This window comes from Podarcis raffonei, chromosome 17, assembly GCF_027172205.1.
Source record: "Podarcis raffonei isolate rPodRaf1 chromosome 17, rPodRaf1.pri, whole genome shotgun sequence".
In the NCBI taxonomy this organism is placed as follows: domain Eukaryota; kingdom Metazoa; phylum Chordata; class Lepidosauria; order Squamata; family Lacertidae; genus Podarcis; species Podarcis raffonei.
In genome coordinates this window covers 30,017,218-30,040,157 of record NC_070618.1, presented here as the reverse complement: position 1 = coordinate 30,040,157, position 22,940 = coordinate 30,017,218, and the positions used below count along the sequence as shown (strand labels likewise).

The following is a 22,940-nucleotide window of genomic DNA, read 5'->3' as shown; positions in this document are numbered from 1 at the left end:
TTGTTATCTTGATTTCTTATTCTTCCGATAAGTTTCACCATTTCTGCATATTCCAAAAGTCTTTGTATCCATTCTTCCTTTGCTGGGACTTCTGCTTCTTTCCATTTGGGGGCAAGTAGCATTCTTGCCGCTGTAGTCGCATACATGAATAAATTTCTATACAATTTAGGTAGTTCTATCCCTATAATTAAGGGACACAGGTGGCGCTGTGGGTTAAACCACAGAGCCTAGGACTTGCCGATCAGAAGGTCAGCAGTTCGAATCCCCGCGAAGGAGTGAGTTCCCGTTGCTCATTCCCTGCTCCTGCCATCCTAGCAGTTCGAAAGCACGCCAGAGTGCAAGTAGATAAATAGGTACCACTCCGGCAGGAAGGTAAACGGCGTTTCCGTGCGCTGCTCTGGTTCGCCAGAAGCGGCTTAGTCATGCTGGCCACATGACCCGGAAGCTGTACGCCGGCTCCCTCGGCCAATAAAGTGAGATGAGCGCCAGAACCCCAGAATTGGCCACGACTGGACCTAATGGTCAGGGGTCCCTTTACCTATATTATAGACATGTCAATAAATTTTTCAAAAACAAGGTTGATATCTATTTATATCCACATGCCCAGATTTATATCTATACTATAGCATGTAAAACACCTGTGAGTGTGTATACTTATCACCATCAATTTACTGTTTTACATCCTATGGTATAACTTCCCCACCAGCTAAGACGGGACTTCGCAGCTCCCTTAATGGGGGCAGTGGGAGCGCTCCACTGACCACCCCGAGGGTTGCTGTCCCAGGAAATGTGACGCTTTTGCCACCCTTCTCCGTTAACAGCCAGCAGAACTGCAAGGCACTTGGTTGTGGCACCAGGACGGCGATCTTCTCGAGGACGGTGCAGCCGGAGCTTCAGCCGAGAGACTCGGCGTGCGTTTTTGCAGGCGGACGGCCCTCCCAGCCCTTGCGATGGTGCAATCTAAGAGGCGGGCCGGCGGGAGGCCGATGCAGATTCGGCGCCGGCGACGTCACAATGCCCGGGCTCGGAAGGCGCGCGCGTGCGCACTGAGTGGCCTTTGATCAGCTGCTGGAGAAACAAGCGAGCGAGTGGATCGCGCGCGGGGCTGCAGCGTCGGGATCGCTTTTCGTCCGCCAGATCCTTGCAGGCATTGCGAGCTGCCGGTTCGGAGGGAAGAGAGAGAAAAAGAGTAAAAGAGGGAGTGGGAAAGAAAAGAAGAAACTTGGCGTCTTGGGACAAGCCATGAAGTTCCAGTACAAGGAAGACCACCCTTTCGAGTACAGGAAAAAAGAAGGGGAGAAAATCCGGAAGAAATATCCAGATCGGGTGCCTGTGAGTGGCGCAATAATTTGTGCCTTTTTTGTGTGTGCATGATCTTGGCTGGGGGTATATTTGGAGGCGGGGGAAGCAGGCTTAAAGATTTAAGGGAGGGAGGAGACGGGTGCCTTTGGCCTGCCAGGTTCCCAATATTAGAGGGCCGGAATGCAAAGGCTCCTGCGCTTTCCTGGACTTGAGGTCTGGTGGAGAGGAAGGAGTTAAATCCCCTGTGCCACCTCCCTCGTCACCCCCCCCCCCCACGCGCCGCCAAGCAAACATGGAGGCAGAAGGACAATGGATGTGTTAATGATGTCACCTTCAGAAGGAGATTCGGGAGCTCTCCCCTCCACCACCCCAAATGTTGAGATGCGTCTCTCCCCCTCCCCTAGATTCTGGCCTGCTTTTGGAGCCTCTCCATCTCCTGGTCCTTCAGTGCCAGAGTAATAAGAAGGCGACTGGAGCAGGGAGGACGCAGAAAAAGCAAAGTCATGGTCTCACAAGCGCTTCATATTTGCCCCATCTTTTTCTGGCCCTTCAAAGCAATCCGTGATTGCAGTAGTGCGCACCTTGCTTCACAATTTTGCCATGACTCGGGATATTTGTATAAGCCGGAAGGAAATGAGCTTCAATTCAGAATATCAAAGCGCAGCTATTACTGTATTATTTTCCTCCTTCGTCATGTGCCCCTTGCCGCCAAGATAGTTTCATTTCATTAATGTTGTTTTAACCCCCCTGGTTGGCAGATGGGCAGACTGAGGTTGCCTTATAGGAGCGGTTGGATACTTGTGTCGAAATATTCCCAACCTGTCAGATGTTCTTGGCAACCACATAGCCTGGGGAGTGGGGGTGTTCCCACATTGAAGGGAGATGACACAGGATCAGATGGGTGCTGCAATTTCGGTGGCACTTGCAGTACATCCGCCCAAGGGGAATTCCTGGGGAGGAATGTCTGGCATGATGATGGTGATGATAAACCTGTAAACAAGCTCAGAACTAGAAGAACAGACTGTGTAACTGAGGGCTGGAAGAGTAGGGGATTAGGCCAAGGCTGGAATAGGGCTGTTTGGGAAAAGCATAAGGCAGCCGAGTTTGTGGCAAGAGCTTTTGGCCTAGTCTGGCGCTTCATTTGCAGGAAGAATGGAAGACGGATGAGGCCTTTGTTTTTGTTGTTGTGAGACAGTGCAGGGCGTTTCTCAGCTTCATGCAGGAGGTGTCTGGCCAGGCTCCCTCTGGCCTGTACCGGAAATAAAATCCACAGTGGCAAAGCACAGGCTGCATGTACCAAAAGCTACAATTGTCTGTGTGGGAAGATCCTTTGAAAGGACTGACAAGGGTGGGCCAGAGCATCCTTGCGTTTCCTCTCTTCTGAAGGCTGGTTTCAGTTCCACCGGCTTTTCCACTGCAGTGCACCCAGCATGCACCCTTTTCCTTTCTATAACAGATCCGTGGCCACAGCAGATGCTACCTAATGACAGACATATCTGCCAAGAGCCTGCGTTATCTTTGTGTTCTACAAAACAAGTAGGGCCTGCAACAAAATGATTGTCTCGTGGAAGGTTCCTGTTCAGGAGGAGCCAGCCAGCCTTGCTTCCTAAACATTCTGTTCCATTCCTCTTCCTCTCCTGTTTCCTATTCTGCATCCTTGGTCATCATTCTGTGCCCTTTGCACATGCTCAGTTCTCACTGCACTGAGTCTCTCCCCCCCCAACTTTTGCAGCTCTTGGGATTCCCCCAAGTCTCCCACCTGTGCAAGGCTACATAATGATCCCCCCAGAGTGAACTGAGTTTGCTATTATGTTTATGAGATCTTTGCTTTCTGCAGCTATTTTTTTTTTAAATACAAAATAAAACATTGCAGAATTTTAAATTAGGGATAAGAGAGAGGACAAGGGATGAGAAAGAGGGGGCGATAGCTGAGATGATACCTTTCAGCTCAAATGTCTTTGTGATCTTCTTATGTTTTACTAACGCAAGAAGGCTGCATCGCTAACCGCCTTGTTTGTTTTTGTACTCCATAGTGCATGTCCTCTTGGACTGGTGGTCCAGGATTTTGCAGGGTCCCTGTGCAAGATACCTTCAATGGTCCCCCTTAATTTCAGAAGAAATAACACAAACGAACAGGATTATCTCATTGTACCTCAAAGCACCTTCTTTGGTGCTCTTTGCAATGTGAAAAATACATGTGCAGGGCCTTAGCTCCCAATGGATCCAGCCCTGCTCCCCGCCCCCCCCCAAATTCCTTTGTCTCTTAACTCATTGGTGTCCTACCCCCTGTAGCATACACACACACACACACACACTTTCTCTCTCTCTCTCTGCACCAGTAAGGTCTATAAACTTCAATATACATGTCTTGTTATATGAACTAGGGGAAACTAATGAAATGGACAGGTTTTCATGCAGTGACCAACCTGACCCCATGGAATGCCTGCTGTGGAAAATTAGGAAAGCTAACAATTCAACGGTTGTTGTTGTTTTTAAATTTGACTACCGTATTTTTTGCACCATAACACTCACTTTTTTCCTCCTAGAAAGTAAGGGGAAATGTCTGTGCGTGTTACGGAGCGAATGCCTGCGGGTGGCGGGGGGATCTGCTGCAGTCGTGAGCAGAGGATCCATGGTTCCCCTTCCTTCCCTCCTCCGTGGTTACAAAGCATGGATCCACATGGATCCTCAGGATTTTTGCATTGGGCTACTCCAAACTCACTGTCAGATCACATGTCTGTGGCCACAGCATGAACCACAAAAATCATATATCCACTATTTCGTTTAGAATATTTTTTTTCTTGTTTTCCTCCTCTAAAAACTACGTGCGTGTTATAGAGCGAAAAATACGGTAATTCATGGAGTCGGGGGCATTTTAAACTTGTTCAGTGGAGGTAAATAAATATTCCATGGCCATGTTACTGAGACAAAGATTTGAGACTTGTTTTGATATAAAAGGTGAAGGATAAAAGTAGGCTCAAGTGAGAAAATTTGCTAGGCGAAAGATGCAGTGGGTCTGCACCACACAGTAATTTCAACAAGCTTTCCCTTAGAGGCAGCCCAAGGAAAGTTTTTTTTTAAAATGGTGTCTAGATAGAGATATATTGGGTCAAGGACAGCACATTTTGGGTGAAGGACAACACATTTTGCCACTGGCGTATCTGAAAGCAGTTGTTTTGAAGTTTTACAGGCAAATGGAAAGTTGTTTAAGTAATTTCTTTTGCAATATATTCAGAGTCACTCTGTACTAACACAAAACTAGAAACATTTCTGAGAAAAATATATGTATAATAATTAAAGTTCGAAACTGATTTTGAGGTCTAGACCCACTAGCAGTGGGGTGTGTGTGTGTGTGTATGTGTGTGTGTGTATGTGTGTGTGTATATATATATATATATATATATATATAATGCACGTTCAAAACAGCAGCTTTAACAGACTGAATGAAGTTGCGTATGAATAACTCAGATTTATTTATATGTATAAGTATCAGGTAGCCTTAGAAACTATGAAGAGGAGTCAAAAGTTTGTGGATGTAAACAATCATCTCTTGTTGCTATTTTTCTTGTTATGCGACTTGTGTTCCTACTTTGGAAAGTTCATGGGATATTTTCTTTCTAATCCAACTGAGGACCGTCACATTGCTGTGTTTTACATGGCTTGAATTCTGACATGCATCCTTTCCTTATTAAGCTCTACAGGGAGAATTTGCAGGCACAGGGAAAGGTAGCATAGCTTCTCTTGTTCTCTTTGTTCTTATTTTTCTTCCTGCTCCTTTTTTTGTCCAGGTTATTGTGGAGAAGGCACCCAAAGCCAGAGTACCTGATCTGGACAAGAGGAAGTACCTTGTCCCATCTGATCTCACAGGTAAACAAGTCACATTTCGTAATCTATTTTTGCATTGGTATTTAAGGAAGGTTTTTCAACAAGTGATAGAGTTGGTGGCCTCCTCTTTCCCTCAGTCTCATAGCCTTCGGGAAAATGTTTTGTTATCTTCATAGCACAGCGTGAGAAACTCTGGTGAATGCAGTTTCATGGAAGTTTAATTCAGTGGTTCTCCGCACCTTGGGTGAACGTATCCAGCTTTTCTTGAAAACAACCTTAACAGGTTGTGTGATAGGAATTTTATGGTCTTAGATATATGGTAATGTTCATAAGTGTACCAACCATGATCAGCACAGGAAGGCCAAGCTGGAACCAAACTGACCAAATGTTTTCTCTGCAAGGTCAAAGTGGGAAACCTCCCCATTGTCTCTTTCCTCACAAATCCTGTCTTAAGGACACATTTAAGATATGAATAGGGTGTGAGCCTGTGACCTGGCCCAGGAACTAAGTATTTATCACTACGAAAGAATGGCCAGGCTCCCCAGTCAATCCAATCAAGTAACCTGCCATACAGGAGATAAACAACAATAGGAGAAAAAAAACATTCAAATTTCTGTTTTAGACCCCCTTTTCTCTGATGTTGGTATGATGTATCTGGGGTGGTCTTGATCTACAGGGTGGCAATTTCAAAAGTCTTTATAAGGCCTTGTGCGACATTTTTCTGGGTCCCTTCTCTCTCCTGCGGGTGAGGGGAGCACCCTGCTGCAACAGATCAATAAAGATCAGGCTTGCTAGCTGCTTTGCTTGTCAGTATTCTCTGGTTGGCCTCTGTTATTTTCTCCTACCAATAGGGAACCTATGTAAGGACTCTATATGGGCTCTTGGATACCCCATAAGGGAAAAGGGCAATTTTTGTTTACAACAGTTGCCAGCGTTCAGATTTCTCAGTTGCTAAGCATCCAGAATAGAGATTACAGGCCATCCATCTGCTAGTTGTCACCCCCCAATTAGGACCAAAATAACAAAACAAAGCTAACCTTGTGGTTACTTTGCCCTCCCCCCTCCCCCAGTAGAGAATTGTATCCTGGCCATTTATCCTCTTGCATACCAAGTATTTATTCTTTTAAGGTTCTATAAAACAAATCTAAATAAGACTGATCAGTGGGGAAATTGCAGTTCTGAATTTAAATTTCACCATGATGGCACTTATAACTTCCCTAGGTTGTATTATATGGGAACCATATTTTTTTTTAAAAACTAGCAATTTACATTGGTGGGTGAAGTTAACAGGAGACACTAGCGGGTGAACTTATCATAAAGACTTGTCATAAAGTCAAAGGATAGTCAGGTCCAAAGATTGCCAAGTCCAACAATTACAATGTATAGTTCCTGTTGGCAATGCCATTTCATACTGATACAGTATCTTCCTTCTGCATCATCCTATGTCTTAAAAGTGTAACAAACGAACTTGCCTTCTGCATAATCCTAAGTCTTGAGAGTGTAACAAACAGAGCTACTTAGTAACAATAAGGCAGCTGATGATAGACCAGTTCTCAGGATATATACCTTTGTTTCACCCATTGGGCTTCTTCAGCGACAAGGTTTCCAGGAGATTTTTCAGTAGGTTTTATCAGCCGAAATAGTCCACAGGAACGCAGAAGTTGCCAGTCAGAGACCTGGCTATCCTTGGACTTCACGACAAGAAAAACACATAGAAGTTTAATAGTAATATGATACGTTACTGCCATCAGGAATTGTGCTTTGCAATTTTTTGATATGGTGATTAAATTACAATTTTATTATATATAATGTTATGTTACTTTACAGCCAGTTACGTGTACGTTGTGGAATCTTTTGCCCAACATGGGTCTTGAACCCACAACCTTGAGATTAAGAGTCTCATTTAGTACTTTTGTATCTTTCCCCTCAGCGATGATATCAGGGCAGCTAGCAATAAGAATTTCAGTAAAAAACTAAAAGTATATATAATAAAACAGGAGTTGGGTAACACAAAACTAGAGCAACATAGCAGGAGGATAGAACAATGGTTGTTGCTTTTTTTAAAAAAGTGAATTAATGTTTAAGAAGCACTGGGCAAATCAAGTCTTGTTATCACAAAGCATGGGAGTAGATGCCAGATTAATCTTCCGTGAGGAGAGTGTTCCAGAACTGGCGGGGCCACAACTGAGAAGGACCCCTCTTGTCACCCTCCACCTCACTTGAGAAGTCCGGGGTAACCAGAATAGGGCCTCCAAGAAAGATCTCAGCACGTGGACACGTATATGTGGGAAAATGTGGTCCCTCAGCTATCTGTCTCTGAAACTGTACATCAGGGGTCAGCAAACTTTTTCAGCAGGGAGCCGGTCCACTGTCCCTCAGACCTTGTGGGGTGACCAGACTATATTTTGAAGGGGGGGAAATGAACAAATTCCTATGCCACACAAATAACCCAGAGTTGCGTTTTAAATACAGTGGTACCTTGGGTTAAGAACTCAATTCGTTCCGGAGGTCCGTTCTTAACCTGAAACTGTTCTTAACCTAAAGCACCACTTTAGCTAATGGGGCCTCCCACTGCTGCCGCGCCACTGTTCTCATCCTGAAGCAAAGTTCTTAACCCGAGGTACTATTTCTGGGTTAGTGGAGTCTGTAACCTGAAGCGTATGTAACCCGAAGTACCACTGTAAAAGCACACATTCTACTCATGTAAAAACACCAGGCAGACCCCACAAATAACCCAGAGTTGCATTTTAAATAAAAGGACACATTCTACTCATGTAAAAACTACGCTGATTCCCGGACCATCCACAGGCCGGATTTAGAAGGCGATTGGGCCAGATCCAGCCCCTGGGCCTTAATTTGCCTACCCATGCTGTACAGGGTTTTGAAATTTGAGTGATTGCCAATATGGCTTTTTTTTTTACTCTTCCTCTCCCCACCAACTGTAGTTGGCCAATTCTACTTCTTGATCCGAAAGCGAATCCACCTGAGGCCAGAGGACGCCCTGTTCTTCTTTGTCAACAACACCATTCCTCCCACCAGCGCTACGATGGGCCAGCTGTACGAAGTAAGTAAGAGGCTGTCATTCCATCCTAATAGTGGACTTCCTGGAGCTTAATAATAGCTTGTTGCATGACACATTCTGGTTCCGTGGGCAGTATGGAACGAAAGGCCGAGAACTTGCAAACTTGCAAGAGGCTGCAGACTCTTCTGAACTGTCTTAGTTCAGAAAATTGTCCCAAGAATATGGTATGAAGGTACATGAAGCCACCACCTGGGTAAAACTCAACAGGTCTGGAAAACACACGTACCGCACTTTCTTCCAGGACAGGAGATGTGGCAGGAAACAAATGTAAGAAAATGCAGTAAAATAATTAAATAATGCAACAAACTCTCCATTAATCTGCAAAAAAACCACACCAAAAAAACCACCCAAAAAACGAGAATGAAAATATTTCCTCTGAGGAAGGCGAATTAGGAAACCTAGTTACTAATTAATTATCTTGCCTGCCTAAAGGACATTTTCTATTATTAACCAAACAGGGAGGTATCATCCTCCAGGGCAAGCTATTAAGGTCATATCCTGGAGATGCTTAGACTAAACTTCTGAATTAATTCCTGGGCTGATCAGTAGCCAAATTCAGCTGAATAGCTTGTGTTGCTCAGAGCTTTCCTTGGGACGCAGTACCATCTGATATCTAGAGTGATGCTGGCCCCTCTTTAAGTAATTAAGATATTTCAACATTGAGAGGAGGAGTAACTTTGTCAGTGTCAGATAAATAAAGATGATGATGATGATTTGTATACCCTGCTCATCTGACTGGGTTGCCCCAGGCACTCTGGTGCCCATTAGTGTTTCCAGATGAACATCTACCGTATTTTTCGTCCCATAGGACGCACCGGCCCATAGGACGCACCTAGTTTTTTGGGGGGGGAATAAAGGAAATTTTTTCCCCTTTATTCCCCCCCCAAACCAGGTCGGGGAATCCAAACCAGGTTGGGGAACAGCGGGATGACGGCGCTGCACCTCCCCGCTGTCCCCCGAGCTTGTGGGGCTGCCTGATGTCTGCCTTCAGCGCGCCCCGTGCTCCATGCAGCCGGCTGCTATCCCCAGGCTGCAGATATCTGCCCGGCGCGAGGGGCGCTCTGCTTCAGGGCACCTGCGCGGCGGACAGCAGGCTGCTATCCGCAGCCTAGGGAGCCCTGCGGGAACTCCTGCGGGCTCCCCAGGCTTGCGGAGAGCTTCCTGAAGCCTGGAGAGCAAGAGGGGTCGGTGCGCACCGACCCCTCTCGCTCTCCAAGCTTCAGCGAAAGCTTGTATTCGCCCCATAGGACGCACACAGATTTCCCCTTCATTTTTGGAGGGGAAAAAGTGTGTCCTATAGGGTTATGGTTAGGGTTAAAAAACAAACTCAGAGCACTATATTATCTTGTTACCTGTTTGGTGGAAGCTGTATGGAAGTATTTCAAGTTAGAAATCAAGTTACCACATAGGTCATTTATGGAGAAGCGATGTTCTAGAGCGGAAGGGCACAACTCTGCATAGATACAGTAAGTGTGGGTGGCGTACTTTGCTTTAATAGAACTCATATTTTGTAAATCTAGAATAAGAGGCAGGGAGGAAGAGAGTTGTCCTACATCCACATGCCCATTTCTCTATTGCACATTGCATTGTTTCATAAGCAAAGGAGCAAGCAGAAAAGAAGTGCAAGTCTCCTTTGTGGAAAATGATTTATATCACTTCCATGCCCTGCAAATATTGAGAAGAATCTTAGATTTTTCTTGTGCAGTTCAGTTGTTTTATGTGAGCATTTGGAAGAAGACCACACTGGGAAAGTGCTCTCATTAGAATTATCATACTAGACAGATAGGGAGATTTATGGTTCCTGGTAGTTTTCTTCCTCTGTTGGATAAGGTTAGATATTCTGGAAATGGAGCAAATACAGGTATAACTCAGAAAATTAGAATATTGTGGAAAAGTTCATTTATTTCAGTAATTCAACTTAAAAGGTGAAACTAATATATGAGATAGACTCATGACATGCAAAGCGAGATATGTCAAGCCTTTATTTGTTATGATTGTGATGTTTATGGCGTACAGCTGATGAAAACCCCAAATTAACAATCTCAGAAAATTAGAATATTAAATGAAATCAGCACAACAAGGACTGCAAATAGAGCAAAATTGGACCTCTGAGAAGTAGAAGCATGCATATGTACTCAGTACTTGGTTTGGGCCCCTTTTTTCTGATTTCATTTAATAATCTATTTTTCTGAGATTATTAATTTGGGGTTTTCATCAGCTGTACGCCACAAACATCACAATTATAACATATCTCGCTTTGCATGTCACGAGTCTATCTCATATATTAGTTTCACCTTTTAAGTTGAATTACTGAAATAAATGAACTTTTCCACAATATTCTAATTTTCCGAGTTTCACCTGTATTTTTAGCTATCGTATAGATTGGCAGCTATCAACTTTCCTCCTTGAGCGCATCATCTGTTTTAAAAACTCTTTCTTCTAGTGCCCATATCCTGAGCTCTCTCACTGGTAAAAGAAATAATACTAACTGTGGTTTGCAGTATTTTGAATTCCTTCCTACTGCTGTAGATTTAAGCACCTCCTTCAGAAAAACAACCCAGCTCTGGACGGCCATCTCTTCTGTCAGTACAGTATGGCCTTTTCTCTAGCTGCATACACTACACACTGCTTTTGTGTGGGCATCTTACAATCCTTGTTAAATGATAATGAAACCGTTCTAGCAAGAGTGCTGCAACTTCATCTTACCTGGGTCAGGAGCTAATCAATTTAATTGATCTTTAATTGATCAACATTATTTATTTTATTGGGTTTTATAAACAACTGACCAACATTTTTGGAAGAACCAGCATAGCTGTAGTTTTGGCATTTTGCCTCAAGCTTCAAGCACGATATGCTGGTTCTCATGTAATCTGAAACCAAAGTTAAAAATAAATAATGGTGTACCGCAAATGGGCAGTGTGCTGGTGCGTGCTGTCTTAAAATGCCATGGTTCTGTTCCACCACTTCTCCTTTTAAGTGCATGGGAGGAAACAAACAAGCTTTCTGGTTTAGTGTCATGTGCAAACCACAAACAGTAAGCCAGGAACAAATCTTGGCTTCCCTTCATGGTTTGTTTGGAGATAAACAAATCAGACACTGGTCAGTGCTGTGACTTGTTTCCCTCTGGCTGCTGAAAAGGATGAGCGGGGTGAGGAGCAAAGCAGCCACAATATTAGAGTAGCATGCACCAACACACTGAATTTTTGTTTTAAACCATGGTTTATTTTTAATTATGGCTTAGCATTGCATGTGAACCAGCTCAGTATAAATCAGTTTCCCACACTTGGGTCTCCAGGTGTTTTTGGACTACAATTCCCACCACCCCCTGACCTCTGGTACTGCTAGCTAGGGATGATGGGAGTTGTAGTCTAATAACAGCTGGAGACCCATGTTTGGGAAACCCTGGTATAAATGAAGCTTTCCAAACTGGCAACTACAGATGTACCCATCTAGTCAAAGTTGGGAACATTTGTGTTCTGCTGATTTCAAGGGAACATTCTAACTCTCTCCCAATAAACCATGAGGATTAAAAATGTTTACCTTCAGCTGATCTGTGCCCTTGTTTTATCTTAAATGCAAACAGAACAAACAAAAACAGGAAAGCTTAAACAGCTTGCATTTCAGTCATGAATCCTCCAAGCCAGGTTGATGGGTTTGACTTTGAACAAGTCTCCCAGTCTTTGTTCCCCATCTGAAAATGGGGGTAACATGGAAGGGTTAAAATGTATTGTGATATTTGGGGGGAATAGTCTAAAAAAAAATGATGAAATTTTACTGATGAAATTTAGCAGGCTGTCTAGCAGAAGACTCTCTGGGAGCAATGTGTAAGCTGTTTTGAGTTCTCAAAGGGGTATCAATATAAGAATAGGGTAGCCTGACTATCTAAAGAAGTAAAAAGTATTTTCTCCCTTAGGTTTACTACCCTCTTCAGTCAAATTGGGACTTTGTAAATGTTCTTCATAGATACGTTAACTTCTTTAGCTTCTTTCGCCACTCCCTCCCCCCCCCAAAACCCCTTCTTGCCTAGATCTCATTTTTAATTTAAGTTGAGTTATTTTTTAAAGGTAGGCCTTCAGGTAAGTTGAGTTGTGCACAAAGGCTAGCATGCTTTCCACACCTTTGCATATTTTTGGTGACCTCCCCAATCTCCAAGCGGTGCGAGATTCCAGAGGCTCCAGGCACGCTTACCCAGGGTTTTTGTTTTCCTTTGGGGAATGAAGCACAGCAGAGACTGCGGTGTCTTTATGATAGATGGCTTATTTACACATATCTACAGCATCAGCGGGATGCGGGTGGCGCTGTGGGTTAAACCACAGAGCCTAGGACTTGCCGATCAGAAGGTCGGCGGTTCGAATCCCCGCGACGGGGTGAGCTCCCGTTGCTCAGTCCCAGCTCTTGCCAGCCTAGCAATTCGAAAGCACACCAGTGCGAGTAGATAAATAGGTACCACTCCAGTAGGAAGGTAAACGGTGTTTCCGTGCGCTGTTCTGGTTCACCAGAAGCGGCTTAATCATGCTGGCCACATGACCCGGAAGCTGTATGCCAGCTCCCTCGGCCAATAAAGCGAGATGAGCGCCGCAACCCCAGAGTCATCCACGACTGGAGCTAATGGTCAGGGGTCCCTTTACCTTTACCTTACAGCATCAGTACCCCAAGAGGGTCTTGTTTCTCCCAGACTTGGATTCAAACAGAAATCAAACATTGCTCTCAAGTGTTGCTCTCTTTCTCTCTCCAGCTTGCTGCTTTACTTTTGGGTCACATCGCTGCCAAACTGCACTCCAAACTCTGGCTTTGTCTTCTAACTGGCCATGAGCTTGGGTGTGTGTGTGTCATTCATTTAGTGGCTCACACAGAGCCCCTTTCCTTGGTTTCCCTTAATGGCCCATCACAGAGCCTATCCCCCCCAACAGAAGAAGCTAGCCTGGCTTATCTTTAAACAGTTGCTGGATCCAAAGGTTAGAAGGATCTCTCCATACAGCCTATCTCCTCCTCCACACCAAGGAATAACATTGGCTCCCAGCACGTTTCCAAGCACAATTCAAAGTGTTGACAGCAGGGGTGGCAGCTGGTGCCCACTAGACCCGATAGGGCTACCAAGAAGTCATAGGGATGTGGCCAATGAGAGTTCACAGGGGCATGGACCGGTTTTGGTTTTTTCCCTATCATCCACCCTTGCAAAGATATTTCAGACATTTAAGTACTGCTGTTTTACAAATAGTTTGCACCTAGATAAATGGAAAAACATCTTACTTTAGTTCAGAATGTGGGATAACCAGCCTCATTTGACCAGCATGCTTGAGCCTAATTCAAAGTGTTGGTGCTGACCTTTAAAACCCTAAACGGCCTTGGCCCAGTATACCTGAAGGAACGTCTCCACCCCCAACATTCAGCCCAGACACTGACGTCCAGCTCTGAGGGCATTCTGGTGGTTCCCTTGCTACGAGAAATGAGGTTACAGGGAATCAGGCAGAGGGCTGATCAGACATGATCTGACACCATCAGATGTCAAGGAAATAATCAACTATCTGACTTTTCTTTAGAAGACATCTGAAGGCAGCCCTGTTTAGGGAAGTTTTTAATGTTCGATTTTTGTTTTGTTTTTAATATTCCGTTGGGCGGGGTTTAAATAAATTATCATTACAGTGGTACCTTGGGTTAAGTACTTAATTGTTCTGGAGGTCCGTTCTTAAACTGAAACTGTTCTTAACCTGATGCACCACTTTAGCTAATGGGGCCTCCTGCTGCTGCCATGCCGCCGGAGCACAATTTCTGTTCTCACCCTGAAGCAAAGTTCTTAACCCGACGTCCTATTTCTGGGTTAATGGAGTCCGTAACCTGAAGCGTATGTAACCTGAAGTGTATGTAACCCGAGGTACCACTGTACAGTCATACAGTGTTACGGACGCTTCAGGTTACGTGTTTTCGGGTTGCCTACCGCGGGAAACCTGGAAGTACCAGAATGGGTTACTTCCGGGTTTCGCTGCTTGCGCATGCGCAGAAGCACCAAATCACACAGGCGCAGACGTGGCACTTAAGGATGCGAACACTGCAGGTTGCAGATGTGCCTCCATCATGGATTACATCCGCAACCCAAGGTTCCACATTATTATTATTATTATTATTATTATTTAGATTACAATGATGTTGACTTCTGCTCCTCTCTTTCCTCCCACCCCACATTTTTATTTCCCCAGGATAATCACGAGGAGGATTATTTTCTGTATGTGGCTTACAGTGACGAAAGCGTGTACGGCAAATGAGCCCCTTGGCCGCTGTCCTCACAGTTGCGATGGCCTGAAATGACTGTTCTGGGAGGGCGTTTCTGCGTCAGACAGAAGCAAGAAGAGGGAGGAAGAACTGGACAACAAGCCACATAATCTCATGCCATCATTCCTTGCACCTTTATTTTAAATTAATTATTACTGTTGTTTTATTTAATCCGTTGGGGGAAAGAATAGTTGGTGTTTTGCGGCGGTCAGGGCTTTGGGATGGAGAGATCTGGTTGCCAAGTTCCCACCTTCCATTACACTACCTGGCTCTTCCATCAATGCCCAGTGAGAGGAGAGGATGCTACCAAGTGATATTGTCGGAACTGCCAAAGGGAACTGTGGCTCTCCCAGTAGCAACTAATCTTTAATTTGCCTATTTTTTAAACACGGCAGCCCCCTCTCCTGTGCATGAAGGAGATATTAATTTCTGTTAATTTGTGAGCCTTTTCTGCCCACCCTTTGCCCTCCTTTCCTTGGCCCTGATCCCAGCGGTACGTGTGCACCCCTCTCCTGTCTTCCTCATGCGTAGCATCTCTGATTTGAGTTCACCCATCACTCTAGCAGCATGTCAGCCTCCTATAAGCAGAACCATGCAGATGCCATGCAGTATGGAGAAAACCAGCTTCCTAAGCAGTTTGGCTAACTTAAAACAATGACAGTTGTCCCTTTCTTTCACGGTGTTACCAATGAATTGGACCTTGGGCGTCTATCCTATATTGCATTCTGCACGAGTGTTTTGTGATGTTCTGTGTCCTTGCTTGCCAGTGAAAGGCTGTTCTCTGCTAGGTCACCATCCTGATACCTGCCTTGTGTTTCCTTTGCTGCTATCAATTCAATATGGAAAGGGGAAAAAATATTGGGATTAACCTGCACCCACAGCCTTGCCTCTAAGCATATATTCTGCAGTCCTTTTGTGAAAACAGTTGTGTTTTTTTCCTAAGGAGAGCAGCACCACTCTCCCACATCCCTGACAATAGCCATCAATATTGAAAAAGAGTTTGCCCAAAGTAGGTATTTATGCTGCAGGGGCCACAGCAGTTTCTTTGTGACAGTAGTATTGGTCTCCCTCTCTCTCTTTACACTGGTTGCTCCCCGTTGAGAAATCATGGTGAAATGTAGGACGTTTTGTGTTGTGGCTTATCTTTTTCATTGCTCCCTATGGTTAGATTTTGTAGTTGTGTAGCAACTGAGCATTTAGAAGAGAGGCGAAGGATGAACAAAGGATGGCAGCTACATAACCTTAGACTGGAGAAGAAAAATGTTTGCCTCTGGAATCCTGAACTCTTTAGGTGACACCTATTCTTGAGAAGTGTCTGAGTTTATGGAAACTGGTGACATGCCTGCCTCTGCTTCTCTGTTTAACTCCTCCCCCTGCTCATACCTTTATAGCATCATTCCGACAAGAGTATCACCAGATGGCAAGGGGCCTAGTGGACCAGAACTCTCTTAGGCAGGGGCCAAGGATTTGAAGGGTTGGTGAAGAATTGAAATTGAAATGGCACAGCTGGGGAGCGAAAGTGACACAAATAGCTGGAGGGATACCTGTTAGTTTCGGTGTGTCTTTTCTGGATGCACTCCTTGTGGCAAGACTGGTTCTGCTTAGTATGCCAAGTTCCTTCCAGTACAAATTTCAGTTGGCTCCACTTCCGTTTCTTCAGCCTTCCTGTCTTTCAGGATGTCTTCAAGAGTCACATTCCGAATTCTTACAGGTCAGGCAAGTCCGGTGTGAGTCAGGGCATGCCTGCGTGTGCGATTGTGTGCACCAGTGTATTCCCTCCCTCATCTCTGCTTGGGGAAATATAACGGATGTTGAAAGAGACTATGATCTACCCCCTCCCCCCAATGCTGCTGCTGGTCTTTAACTGACGTTCATGGGCTCTCAACATACCCATTTCTTACATATGAAGGATTACGTTTGAAGGTTTTTTATTTAAAATGGATTATGGCGTTTACTTTTCATTTTCGCTTTTCTCCAGTATGTAAAACGCAGTGTTGATTATACTTTTGTCATTAACTCCAACCAGCTTCAGATTCCTGTAAGATGAAATCCATGTCACATCGGCTCAAATCAATAAACACACATTTAAAGATCTGAGAACCAGAGTGGAATGGTAATTTTGTCATGCATTTGACTTAGGCCGGGAACTCTTATTTAAGTGTTAACAGCTTGCCAAAGAACTTTGAATCATTCCGGTTTCAGCTCATGTTTGTGTTCATCTATGGCTGCAGTACAGTCGTACCTCTGGTTGAGAACGGGATCTGTTCCGGAGGCCCGTTCACAACATGAAAAGAGCGCAACCTGCAGCGGCGCGTCTGCGCAGGTGGTGATTCGCCGCTTCTGCGCATGTGCGTGATGTAATTTTGCGTGTCTGCACATGCGCGGGTGGCGAAACCTGGAAGTAACCATTTCCAGTACTTCGGGGTCGCTGCAGGACGTAACCAGAAAGAACGTAACATGAAGCGAGCGTAACATGAGGTATGACTCTATTTGGGAGCACTGAGAATATCGGTAACAGATATTCTACCCTTGTTTTTGAGGCAGTGGGCTTCTGGATATCAGTTGCTGGAAGCAGCGGGAGAGGGGAGTGCTTCTGCACTCAGATCTCACTTGCAGGTGTTCTAAAGGCATATGCTTGGCCACTGGAGAACAAGATGCTTGGCTAGTTGAGCCACTGTCTGATGGAAAAGGTTCATCATACATACTTAAATACTGGAGTACTGCATTTGTATCTGATCCTTTCAAAGGCGGGCCAATGGTATTGCTTCATTTTATCCTTGCAGCAATGCTGGAAGGTAGGTTAGGCTAAGGGAGAATGCAGCATGCTCAGGATCACAAAAGAGTGAGCTTCATGGCCAAGTAAGGATTCGAACTTAGGTCTCCATGGATGAAGACCACCCTCTACACCACAGTGGCATTTTCAGAAGAACTGGGAAACCAACAGGTAAACTGATAGCATTAGAAATCTTTGGCACTTTTTACTAAAGTGCCAGTTTTTAATGCAAAAACACATCGTTCTCACCGATAGTATATTCTCAGGACACCAGAGATAATAAAAACACTTGAAATAAATATGCTTTCTTCTTCTTTGGTGATCACTCGTAGCCGAGTAAGATTGTCTTCCATAAACAGGTTTTAACAATGAGTCCATAAGTGACTCTGGAGGCCAATTCTGGACCCACATGTCCTTCCACAGGGGGGACATAGGTTTCCAGGCGGGAGTTGATCACGGTGAGGGTTTGCCAAGAGTGCCTTCCTCTTAGCACATTTCTCCCTTTTATCCTGAGTTTGAGTGTCTTCAAAGCCCATGACACCTTTGGTAAAGACTGTTCTCCAATTGGAGCATTGCAGGCAACTGTTTCCCAATTGTTGGTGTTTATACTACATTTTTAAAGGTTTGCCTTGAGAGAGTCTTTAAACCTTTTGTTGACCACCAGCATTACACTTTCCATTTTTGAGTTCAGGATTAGAGTAGTTGCTTTGAAAGATGATAATCAGACTTCCCCACAACATGACCAGTTCAGCGAAATTGATGTTGAAGAATTATTGCTTCAACACTGGTGATCTTTGCTTCTTCCAGTACACTGGTATTAGGGTGCCTGTCTTCCCAAGTGATGTGTAATATTTTCCGGAGACACTGTTGATGGCATCCTTCGAGGCGTTGGAGATGGCGTTTATAAGTGCTCCATGTTTCACAAGCATACAGTAAGGTTGTAGCACAATAGCTTTGTAGACAAGCATTTTGGTTTCCCTGAGAATGTCCCGGTCCTCAGACACTCTGCATTTCAATCAAAATACATATGCATATGCATACACACACACACACACATACACACACTGCTTCCGACTGCAGTATTCCAGATGTGTCCAGGAAATTCCAAATGTATGGCAACCGTACTTTTAATCAGTGTATTTATACACATACATAAATGTACACTGATTAAAAGTATAGTTGCCATATACATAAATACACACTGATTAAAAGTATGGTTGCCATACGTCCGGAATTTCCTGGACACATCGGGAATACTGCCGTCAGAAGTAGTGTCCAGATGGAAATCGCTAAAATGTCTGGGAAAATCATACGTATGGCAACCCATGTCAGCAGTGTCAGTTTTGGCAATCCATGTGAGATGTAGTGCATATCCTAGATAGTATAGGATCCGGTTGAGTCCGCATTCTGATCTGGGATGGCTTCACGAATATCTGCTCCAAAGTGTGCTCATAATTGTTCCTCATCATCCTGGGGAAAAGTGACTTGAGGGGTGTCGCAGGGCTCTGTCCTGGGCCCGTTGGTGTTCAACATCTTTATAAATGACTTGGATGAAGGAATTGAGGGGATGCTCATCAAATTTGCAGATAACACCAAATTGGGAGGGGTAGCTAATGCCACAGAAGGCAGAATTGAGATTCAATATGACCTTAATATATTGGAGAACTGGGCCTAAACTACAAAATGAATTTCAATAAGGTTCAATGTAGGGCTGTAAACTTAGGCAGGAATAACCAGCTGCACAAATATAAGATGGGGGACATCTGGCTTGCCAGTAAAGGTACCCTGCCCGTACGGGCCAGTCGTGTCCGACTCTAGGGTTGTGCGCCCATCTCACTTAAGAGGCCGGGGGCCAGCGCTGTCCGGAGACACTTCCGGGTCACGTGGCCAGCGTGACGAAGCTGCTCTGGCGAGCCAGCGCAGCACACGGAAATGCCGTTTACCTTCCCGCTAGTAAGCGGTCCCTATTTATCTACTTGCACCCAGGGGTGCTTTCGAACTGCTAGGTTGGCAGGCGCTGGGACTGAGCAACAGGAGCGCACCCCACCGCGGGGATTCGAACCGCCGACCTGACGATCGGCAAGTCCTAGGCGCTGAGGTTTTACCCACAGCACCACCCGCGTCCCATATACTGGCTTGCCAGTAGCGCATGTGAAAAAAATCTAGGGGTCTTCGTAGACCTCAAGCTTAACATGAGTTAACAGAATGATGCAGCAGCAAAAAAGCTAACGCTAGTCTAGATTGCATCAGCAGAAGTACAGTGGTACCTCGGGTTACAGACGCTTCAGGCAGGTTACAGACTCTGCTAACCCAGAAATAGTACCTCAGGTTAAGAACTTTGCTTTAGGATGAGAACAGAAATCGTGCAGAGGCGGCGCGGCAGGCCCCATTAGCTAAAGTGGTGCTTCAGGTTAAGAACAGTTTCAGGTTAAGAACGGACCTCCGGAACGAATTAAGTTCTTAACCTGAGGTACCGCTGTATAGTGTTCAGATCATGGGTAGGCAAACTAAGGCCTGGGGACTGGATCTGGCCCAATCGCCTTCTAAATGCAGCCCGTGGATGGTCCGGGAATCAGCATGTTTTTACATGAGTAGAATGTGTCCTTTTTTAAAAAATGCATCTCTGGGTTATTTGTGGGGCATAGGAATTCGTTCTTTTTTTTACTTTTCCAAAATATAGTCCAGCCCCCCACAAAGTCTGAGGGACAGTGGACCGGCCCCCTGCTGAAAAAGTTTGCTGACCCCTGGTCCAGATCAAGGGAACTAATAGTACTGCTTTATTCCACCTTGGTTCAGACCACACCTGGAGTACTGTCCAATTTAAGAAGGACGTTGACAAGCTGGGACGTGTGAAGAAGATGGCAGCCAAGATGATCAAGGGTCTGGAAACCAAGCCTTATGAAGAATGGTTGAAGTTGCTGGGTATGTTTAGCCTGGAAAAGAGGAGGAGAAATGATGGCCATCTTCAAATATTTAAAGGGCTGTCACATGAAGCCAGCTTGTTTACTGCTGCTCTAGAGGCTAAGACCTGAACCAGTTACACAAAAGGAGATTCTGACTAAACATCAGGAAGGACTATCTGACAATATGGGTTGTTCAACAGTGGAATGGACTCCCTCAGAGGTGGTGAACTCTCTTGGCCTGTCTGAGACTGCCTTTTTAAATGGTGGATAGCTTGACTCCTGAATCCATTGTGGATTCCTGACTCCATTGTTTCATGCATACATGGATATCTGCCCTTTTGACAGGTCAGCTTGGCCATTTAACAGATACAGTACTTGTCAAAGCAGTTCAGGTATCAGGAATTTCCTGCTATGTGACCTGAGGGGGTCTCTGAGGTTGACTAGGGGCTAAACATAGCTGCTGAATTGCTCTCTATGCTATTTCAGACATGTGGTTTGTGTACTTATGTAGGTATGTTAACTTGTGCACTTGCGAACATGCGTTTTATTTATGACACCTTAGAATTCTTATGACATACCGATCAGCTGACATGACTGGTGGTGTCAGCTGATGGGCGGGAGGACAAGGTTTAATCCTGCACTGGCTGTGCAGCCCTGTTCCCAGCAGAGAACAGTACCACGCAGCCTGGGCAGCATGATTTAATCTCTGCTAATCAACTTATAAACAGAAATTACTTTTTATATATATATATATATATATATAATTTTTATTAGTTTTTTAACATATAAGACAATACAAGCAACAAACACTAACAAACAAACATATAAACATGTATAATTTCATAAAATTTTTTCATAAACCCAATTTCAACGACTTCCCCATGCCTCCCTTTTCTGCATCTCTATTTCAAATTTTTTCAGCAACCCCTGGTCTGAATTTACCTATTAACTCCTTTCTTTAACCCTTTTTCTTTCTTCTTGTCCAATCATTTATCGCTGCAAATCTGCTTTACTTAAACCATGACATTTTAACACTCCACAATCTTACAAGAGTTTTTAAGATAAAGTTTAAATTTCTTCCAGTCTTCCTCCACCGTCTCTTTCCCTTGGTCACGGATTCTGCTCGTCATCTCTGCCAGTCCCATATAGTCGATCACCAACTTATAAACAGAAATTACGTAGCTTGTCAAGGAATTTTTTTGCCTTTGGAAGTCTCCTTCCACTTTAAAATCATGGGGAATAAGAAATCAAAATGATAAAAGATATAAGGAGAATTGGATATTTTTATTGTGTATATGAAAAAGTGTTGTAAGCAGATATTTGACCTATTAGGATGGTAATGTTCTCAGGAGCGTAAGAAATAACTAGAGTTAACATGAAGGGTTGTGATAGATGTTTAGGGAAGCTTTTAATATCTGAAGAACTATTGTATTTTAATATTTTGTTGGAAGCTGCCCAGAGTGGCAGGGGAAACCCAGTCTGACGGGCGGGGTATTATTATTATTATTTATTATTGAAGGTGCGAACGAAGAAAAATAGGAGATTAAAGGAACCATGTAAAGAGAGGAAGGGAAATTGGTCAAGAAATGTTTTCTGGATTTCTATTTTTCTGTTATTTCTAAACCTTCATTTTATTTACTATTTCAGAGATACTTTTCTTTTTGTTTTATTTGTTTATCGTTTCCCTGCATTGAAATGTATTAGAAACACACAAAAATCACAGAGAGATTGGACTTCAAAGCGAAGGCAAGAGACTTCTCACCCAGCTTTTTAAAAAGCTTTTTCTCGCTGCAAAATCAAAGGAAGCAGGGGGCGGCTCATACTGTCAAAAGCCTTTGGGCGTCTCTCCCTCCATCTTCTTCTCATTCTAAATAGGTTTTTCTTTTTTTAAAAAAAATTATTTCATTTTCAATAACTTTAACACTTAAGGATGAAATAGGGGTTGACCAAATATTCGTTATTAGGAACACCAGAAGTTACAGATTACTGAGAAATGGAGGTACAAGCAGGGATGGGGCAAAAAAGGAAAATCAGCTGTTGGAGCCAAAGGCCAATTTACATGACCCTGGTTTTTTCATCCAAACTTAGATGGAAATTGGAGCCGGCCTCCTGTAAATCTGGGAATTGCTGTTCCTTCGCAGAAAATGGAGAGGAGTGGCAAAGCCGATTCTGGGATGAACATTTATTTAGTTATCTCAAATATTTTAATTCAGAACCTGTCCACTCTCTCACTTCCCAGTTTAATATACGACAGACAGGACAAAAGTCTTATAGGTCGTAAATTTCAATCCATTCCTTCGTACTAGCATTGTCCTGAAATCCCCACAAGGTGGCAATATTGCTATAGTCTGAGAATAACAAAGTTTTAAACCTAGGACTCCTCTGCACCACCATTCAAAATCCACATTTTCCAAATGAGTGCATCATTTGATTGCAGCTATGCTCCGACTAAATTTCATTTCTGTGTCTACCGAACAATGGGTTTCGGCGATCAGCATCATTATCTTGCTCTGCTATCAGCCATGCAATGGTTTGCGCTAAGTACGACTCATAAGGGACGCGGGTGGCGCTGTGGGTTAACCCACAGAGCCTAGGACTTGCTGATCAGAAGGTCGGCGTTTTGAATCCCCGCGACGGGGTGAGCTCCTGTTGCTCGGTCCCTGCTCCTGCCAACCTAGCAGTTCAAAAGCACATCAAGTGCAAGTAGGTAAATAGGTACCGCTCTGGCGGGAAGGTAAATGGCGTTTCTGTGTGCTGCTCTGGTTCGCCAGATGTGCTGGCCACATGA

At 44.3% G+C, this 22,940-nt stretch overlaps 1 protein-coding gene across 1 annotated transcript; it reads left to right on the top strand.

The window, feature by feature from the left end:
• The first annotated feature begins 1,035 nt into the window (after window positions 1–1,035).
• Window positions 1,036–16,576, top strand: GABARAPL1 (GABA type A receptor associated protein like 1). Its single transcript, XM_053371567.1, has 4 exons — window positions 1,036–1,332; window positions 5,091–5,169; window positions 8,073–8,191; window positions 14,404–16,576. The coding sequence occupies exons 1-4, from the start codon at window positions 1,243–1,245 to the stop codon at window positions 14,467–14,469; spliced, it is 354 nt and encodes a 117-aa protein (XP_053227542.1). The 5' UTR covers window positions 1,036–1,242; the 3' UTR covers window positions 14,470–16,576.
• Window positions 16,577–22,940: the final 6,364 nt, after the last annotated feature.

What these genes read in the sequence shown, in the direction of transcription:
- GABARAPL1 (XM_053371567.1), top strand. Translation starts at nt 1,243, where the DNA reads ATGAAGTTCCAGTACAAGGAAGACCACCCTTTCGAGTACAGGAAAAAA. An exon ending in TGTCCCATCTGATCTCACAG is followed by an intron (nt 5,170 to 8,072) that starts GTAAACAAGTCA and finishes CACCAACTGTAG; the next exon opens with TTGGCCAATTCTACTTCTTG. An exon ending in CGATGGGCCAGCTGTACGAA is followed by an intron (nt 8,192 to 14,403) that starts GTAAGTAAGAGG and finishes TTATTTCCCCAG; the next exon opens with GATAATCACGAGGAGGATTA.